General features: G+C 37.1%; 1 protein-coding gene across 2 annotated transcripts in view; it reads right to left on the reverse strand.

Moving 5' to 3' along the window:
- SLC25A24 (solute carrier family 25 (mitochondrial carrier; phosphate carrier), member 24) overlaps positions 1-7,906 on the reverse strand; it is a 66,721-nt gene that overhangs the window by 42,587 nt on the left and 16,228 nt on the right. For both annotated transcript variants that reach the window (XM_011935222.1, XM_011935223.1), the window contains exon 2: positions 2,507-2,633. In XM_011935222.1, the coding sequence (XP_011790612.1) occupies positions 2,507-2,633 (127 nt within the window). The remainder of the gene's footprint in view (positions 1-2,506; positions 2,634-7,906) is intronic.

Genomic DNA, 7,906 nt, shown 5'->3' on the forward strand with positions numbered 1-7,906 from the left:
CCCTGCTTCAGCTCTCGCTGGTCAGGCTGCAGCAGCTGACCAGCACCGATTGTCCGGCACTCCCTAGTGAGATTACCCCAGTACCTCAGTTGAAAATGCAGAAATCACCAGTCTTCTGTGTCGCTCGCACTCGGAGTTGGAGACTGGAGCTGTTCCTATTCAGCCATCTTGCTCCGCCCCCATCCACAACACTTTCATAACTGATTAATACATAACCTTGTTTTATGTCTGTTTCTGTTTGAAGGCACCTCATTTAATGTGTGTTGTTGATTCACTAACATTGAATTTGGGGCAAAGCTTATCTAACGCATATATTTTCTCCATAAGGTATGCCATGGCTTTCTTGCATTTAGGAACACTAGACAGCATTTCAGCACTACATTTGGGTAACACTTTAAAAAGGAAATTACCAATAAAAATACAAAAATGCAAAAATTGGAACAAAATAGACTTTGAAAGGGATACTTGCTAATTAATAGTATGCGAGCTGAAACAAGAAGGTAGAGTGTTGCCTTATTCTGCTAGCTAGGAATGTACATGCTGAGCAACTCAAGTTTTTCACTGCTCTGTGCGTATCCAGGAATGCCTGGGAATGTACTGTGAGTATATATTTTGGGGTTACTTTTGGGATAAATTTTATTGAGTAGGCAAATTCACAAATACAGAATCCCCAAATAATGAGGATCAATTGTATATGTTTTGCATTAAAGAAGTCTGAAAAATAAAAATATGAACCTATAATGCCACATTGTTTTAAAATATACAAACATGGTAAATTAAGGAAACATTGTGTGGATTTCCTACAAATATACCATCAAAATTTCATCTTTAGTTCCTCTGGTTCATTCAGAATTTTATAAAATGAACAACTGATATGTACACAACTTATGTACTGGGATGATTGACCTCTGATTACCTGGCAATTGATCTTAAGGTAGCTCCATCTCTCAGCTACTGCCTGCTATAACAGCACACAGACAATCTGACCCGCAAGACAATCCAAACTGCAGAGGGTCCATGTTGGAATGGAAGTTTGCAGAGAAGAAAGAAAGCTGAATTTTGCTAGAAGACTGGACTAAGGCTAGACTTAGGGGCATATATTGTAAGGCTGATGGGCAACAAATGTTTCAACAGTACTACTTCCAACCCAAACTCAGCTCTTCCTGGATGAGAGTCACAGATGTGAATAATCTTCAAAACCATTTAAAGACTTTAGTTTGTTTGTTTGAAGGAACTTGCTTTGAATTAAACTTTAATATTCAGTGTAAATCAGGGATGGCAAACTATAACCCTCAAGCCAAATAAGGTGTATTAACTATCGTTGGAAATAAAGTTTTATTGGAAATCAGCCATCCCCATTCATTTACATATTGTCCATGGCTGTTTTTGAGGTACAACAGCAGAGATAAGCAGCTACAACTGAGACCACATGACCCACAAAGCTAAAATATTTATCATCTGGACTTCTGGACAAAAACGTTTGCTTATCTTAGACATGAACCACATCTCCTGTCAATCTATTTGTTTAACTTGTTTCTTTAATAACGAGTCTGTAAATGAAATGAACCTGACTATGCACAAGTAGGGAGGGGTTTGGTACTGCACTACAATTTTTATAAATTCTCTCTTCCTGTTAAAGTTTGCCTCTGGTGATGAGGGCTTCAAGACTCTATTTCTAATTAGAATTAGATAAGGTCTTCAGAGTAGGGTCCCCATGATGGGACTAGTGGCTTTATAAGAGGAAGAGAGATCTGAGGTAGCGCATTTGCTCTGTGATGCCTGCTAGCATGTTATGACACAGTAAGAGGCCCTCACCAGATTCAGCTCCTCAACTATGAATTTCCCAGCCTCCAGAACTATAAGAAATACGTTTCATTTCTTCATAAATTACCCAGTCTATGGTATTCTGTTATAGCAACAGAAAACAGATTAAGAGAAACTCCAACCTATTAATTGAAATAGAGAAGTCACACTCTTAACTAGAAGGTACATACTTAAATGTTTATATGCTATTTTCCCCTAATTTCCAGAATCAGAGAGTATCTTCTCTAAATTAATTCTTCCAAAAATGCTAACAAATGCAAGATAATTTGAAAGTTTTTTAAATTTTAGACTACACAATTGTCATTCTTGTAAACAAATAAAAACAAATCTCACTTACCTAGAGGACAAGAAAATACAATTATTATTTTTAACCTACAGGTTTAAGTCAAATCAGCATAATGTTCCATAGTTAATATTTACAACAGGCACTGCCCACAGTTTATAATTCAGCAATGTAGTTCATTACATTTCAAAGTAATGAAAAAGAAAAGCTATCTATAAGTTTTCTTCACTAAATAATATAAACTCTACATAAAAATCATATTACTAACAAAAATAAGTATTAACACAAATAATAATTATCATCTAAAACCACAGAGATTAAATAAGCATGCTTTTAGACTCTTGGAAGCACGAGAAATGCTTCTTCATAGCTAGTGATAAATATAAAAGAAAGACACACCATCATTATTTTTGTCTAAACTCTTAAATGCCAACTTCATTTTCTTCTCATGGTCTTTAAGGTACTTCATAAATTCTTCAAAATCCAGCTTCCCATCTTTGTTGACATCTCCAGTAGTAAAAATTTTCTATTAAAAAAACAAAAAACATTAGAAAGAAGTTGCTGCCAATATGGGCTGATGAACCAAATTATTTCTACACATATTTCAAGCAGATTGGCTATTTTCCTAAAAGACTATAGTACCTATTTTTGGCCAGATGTATCATCATTCAATATGGTAAAGATCTACAATAAAAGTAGTTCTACTGCTGCAAAAAGATTCCGGGTCTTGTGTTAAATTTTCAATCAGAAAAATGATGCACTGATTTTTATAAAACATGACATTTTTAAAGCTAATATAACCACACCCTAAATTTCTTGACATGTACTTTATAAACCCCAAGATAGAAGACAAACACTTGACCTACTACAGGATTTAAAATATTGCAGCGCTTTGGGAGACTGATGGGGGAGGATCACTTGAGGTCAGGATTCAAGACCAGACTGGACAACATAGTGAGACCTCATCTCCATAAAAAATTTTTAAAATTAGCCAGTTGTGTTGGCACATGCCTATAAATACTAGCTACATGGAAGCTGAGATAGGAGGATCACTTAAGCCCAGGAATTTGAGGTTACAATGAGCTATATTGCACCACTGCATTCTAACCTGGTGACAGAGAAAGACCCTGTCTCTAAAAAAGAAAGAAAGAAGAAAGCCTAAAATGGTGTTTTTCCCTTTGATTTCAAAAATTAAATAATCTTTTACTAAGGATGATCCGTATAAAAAGCTGTCATAGCAAACTGTAAGCCCTCTCCTACCACCACCCAAAATATAACCTATCTACCTATTATGACACTCACAATCACCCACTCAAAGATTACTAATTCTACTGTTCTGATAGTCATGCTCTTCCGAGTAAATAATGCCAAGTTGGGTCGGGCTCGGTGGCTGACGCCTGTAATCCCAGCACTTTGGGGGCTGAGGCGGGTGGATCACCTGAGGTCGGGAGTTCAGGACCAGCCTGACCAACATGGAGAACCCCCCATCTCTACTAAAATACAAAATTAGCTGGGCGTGGTGGTGCATACCTGTAATCCCAGCTATTTGGGAGGCTGAGGCAGAAGAATCGCTTGAACCTGGGAGGTGGAGGTTGCAGTGAGCCGAGATCACACCATTACACTCCAGCCTGGGCAACAAGAGTGAAACTCCATCTCAAAAAAAATAAAAATAAAAAAAATAATGCTACATTGTGACTGGATAGTTTAATGGTCATGGTCAGATCTCTAACCTCCAGACTTAGAGAGACAGATCTGAAACTTGTGAGCTGCAACTAAAGCTACACTTAGAGAAAGATTTCTGGTTTAAAACACATAATTAGAAAAAAAGAAAGACTGGAAATCAGTGACCAATCATTGAGGCTTATCTCAATCTCAGGAAATTATTTAAAAATGAAGCAAAAAAGAAGTTGAAGGAAATAAGGAGCAAAAAGTAATGAGAAAGAAAACACGTTTTCTTCCTTGGGAAGATTAACAAAGCCAAAAGACGGTTCTTTGAAAAGACTCTTAAAATAGATAAACTCCTAAAACTGGCAAATAACTAATGTCAGAAAGTAAAGATGGAAACTACTAGACACTATAGACATTAATGATATTATGAACAGCTTTACATCAAAAATGTGAAAGTGAGATAACAAATGCCTATAAAAACTTATTAAAAACTGACAGAAGACAGCAGAAATTCTGAGTAGCCCTATACTCAGATTTTAAAGAAATGTAAAGCGTAATTTGAAAACACTCCCATGAAGAAAAATCAAGGCCCATATGGTTTTAACAATAATGTCTACCAAACTTTAAGGAAAAAAAAAACACCAATTTTCCAGAGAATTGAAAGGGTGGGAACATTTTCCAACCCATTTTATGAGGTGGGTATACACTTGATTCTAAAACCTAACAGGGACATCACACAAAAAAAGGAAAATTACAAGCAATGTCAACTAGTGAAAAAGATGCAAAACTCCTACAAAAAATATTAGCAAATCAAATCTAATAATACACAAAATGGATGACATTATATATATATGTGTATATATATTCATGCACTCTACACATTTCAGTCAATGACAGACCTCATATATGACAGTGGTTTAGTAAGATTATAGTACCATATTTTCACCATGGAATACTACACATCCATAAAAAATAATAAAACCATGTCCTCTACAGCAACATGGCTGCAGCTGAAGGCCATTATCCTAAGCGAATTAACGCAGAAATAGAAAACGAAAAACCACGTGTTCTTACATATACATACAAGCAAAACATGGGGTGCACATGGATATAAAGATGGGAATAGCAGAAACTGGGGACTACAAGAATGGGGAGGGAATGGGTAAGGGTTGAAAAATTATCGATTGGGTACTATGCTCACTACCTGGGTGACAGGGTTCAATTGTACCCCAAACCTCAGTATCACGCAATATACCCTTGTAACAAATGTACACATACCCCCTGAATCTCAACTAAAAGTTGAACAAAATTACCATATTTTTACTGTACCTTTTCTATGTTTGGATACACAAATACTTAGTGTGTTATAACTGCCTACAGTATTCAGTACGGTAACCTGCTACAGTCCAAGAGAAAATGTCACAGCATTCTGTGGCGCCATTTATGTACTGAAGTTTCCTGTAAGAGGTTTCTATTTTGGCCAACGGAAACATCAGTGAACAAGAACAGTCACTGACCAAAAGGGGCCTGCTGCCCAATGAACTAGAAGTCAATATTATAACACCAGGTTTTGAGAAAAGAAAAGCTTCTTATTGCAAGATGACCCACAAGAAGACAGGAGTCCAGCTCAAATCTGTCTCCCTGTGCTGGCTTTAAGGTAGTCATTTTATTAGAAAAGGTTTGGGGGCAGATTCTGGATTAGTGGGTGACTGGTAGAAGGAAAGGGGGAGGTCTCCCAAGATCTTAGGCATGCATAGTTATCGCTTCATGCTACCTCACGGATTGTGTGTGAAAATCTGGGGGGAGTTAGTACAAAATACGTGGTGGAAATTTGGGCTGTAACATCAGCAAGTCCGTTCTATGCAGACTTGATTTGACCATATTCATTCCAACCAGTTTTAACTAGTTTTGTGTTATAAGTGGAGAGATTTTCACTGTTTCAGCAAGTTGCTTATTTTTTAATCTGTCATCCTGAAAACAAGATTTTCTCTTAGTCATTGGTTCCTTTCACTCTTTGGGACCACAGTTTTCACTACCATTTTGGAAGTAACAAGCTAAAGGTCAGTTTTGTTTTGTTTTTTTCAAAAAAACTTCGAACAGTTTTTTGTTTTTGTTTTGTTTTGTTTTGTTTTGTTTTTTTACCCATATTTCTGCAGCATTTCTTGTGGTAAATCAAGAGTTATGATTGCCTAATGAGTCTGACTTATCAATACAATAGTCCTCCCTTATCCACAGTTTCACTTTCTACAGTTTCAGTTACCTGCAGTCAATCATGGTCTGAACTACTACATGGAAAACTCCAGAAACAAACAACTCATAAGTTTTAAATTGCACACCATTCTGAGTAGCATGATGAAATCTCTCAATATTCTGTGCCATCCAGCCCAGAAGGTGAATGTCCTTTCGTCCAGCATATCCACACTATAGATGCTACTTGCCTGTTAGTCACTTAGTAGCCATACCAGTTATCAGATCAAAAATATATAGTCTATGGCCAGGCGTGGTGGTTCACCAGCACTTTCGGAGGCTAAGGTGGGCAGATCACTTGAGATCAGAAGTTCGAGACTAATCTGGCCAACTTGGTGAAATCCCATTTCTACTAAAATTTTAAAAAATTAGCCAGGCATGGTGGCATACGCCTGCAGTCCCAGCTACTTGGGAGGCTGAGGCACAAGAATTGCTTGAACCCAGTAGACAGAGGTTGCAGTGAGCCGAGATTGCACCCCTGTACTCCAGCCTGGGCAACAGAGTGAGACTCCATCTCAAAAAAAAAAAAAAAAAAAAAAAGAGCTAAAGCTAATTAAAGATAAAGTAAAAAAAAAAAATACTAAAATTACATATGTGTATATATATATATATATATATATGGTATATACAGGGTTCAATATTACCCCCCAGTTTCAGGTATTCAGTGGGGATCTTGGAAAATATGCTGCCCTGCAGATAAAAGGGGATTACTATAACATGAAAGACTAGGAATGGATTCCCCTGTAAATTTTCCTGTATGTTCCTTGTAGAAATAAAAGACCAATCAAATGAGAAAAGCAAAATCTACCTGGCCCAAGCTTGCTATAGCAAGGCAGTCACACACCCTCACTTGCCTGTTGACAGAGACTCAAAGGCAGGAAGAGGAGTGGGAAAGCTTTACGGTGAGGAAAAGGGAAGGCTTCAGGCATTTCCTGATTGGGGGCTGCTGGCCCAGGGAAGCTGTAGGTGGGCTCAGTAGAAACAGGGCATCCTATTTGATTAGTAGGTGGTGTATATTTAGCTTTCTCTGGTTCGTCCTAAGTTGGAAATAAAGAAAAAAATTAGGGGGGCTGTCAGTTATTAATCAAATTCTGACCATTTGGGGCTGTTACAGCAGTTATTGCATAGCTTTGTGTATTGTCTCTAGAGATAGTAACCTGCCTTCCTATAAGTCTGACATAACAGGCTGGTTTCCTGGTCTGTTTATTTTAGATAAAGGGCTGGTTTTCTGGGCAGACTGCTGTAAATTTTGAGTCAAAGTTCTATTTTTATTTATGGTCTGACCATTATTTCTTCATATACTTAGTTTCTCAACTTTCACAGGAAAAAACAAAACAATATATTGTTCAAAAAACAGACATTTTCACAACAAAAAGTTATTGCTTTTGTATCTTAATACGACAATGTAAGTACCATTTCTTTCTTTTTTTATCAGTTGAGTTTTGTCTATATAAACAAATTTTCCTACTAGGGGAGGTAGAGACGTGTGGGAAGAGACCTCATATCAAAACTTCCTAGTGATGTGACTGCCACCTGAGGAGAAGTCACAACGGTGCTCCTCTGAAACAGAATGTTCTGTGTGGTTGGTGCAGAATTCTCTGGGGATACCCCTCCCTTGGGTTTTGACATGTGAACCCTCGTCAGTCACTACTAGGTACACGAAGCCTCTTTGCCAAAAATGCAAGACAGATCTGCAAACCTTTTGTTTCAATAAGGAAGAAATGTGTTTCAAAAGATTCAACTTGATGGCCTAACCCATAATTTTTTATGAAAGGCTAGTTTGTATCAAATAAACGAATACAAGTCACACTTGCAAATCTAAATATAAGAGTGTCTTGAAACAAATATGAAGAACACTTAACTTTTTTTTTTTTCTATTTTTTT

This window comes from Colobus angolensis, unplaced genomic scaffold (assembly GCF_000951035.1).
Source record: "Colobus angolensis palliatus isolate OR3802 unplaced genomic scaffold, Cang.pa_1.0 Scaffold141, whole genome shotgun sequence".
Classification (NCBI taxonomy): Eukaryota; Metazoa; Chordata; class Mammalia; order Primates; family Cercopithecidae; genus Colobus; species Colobus angolensis.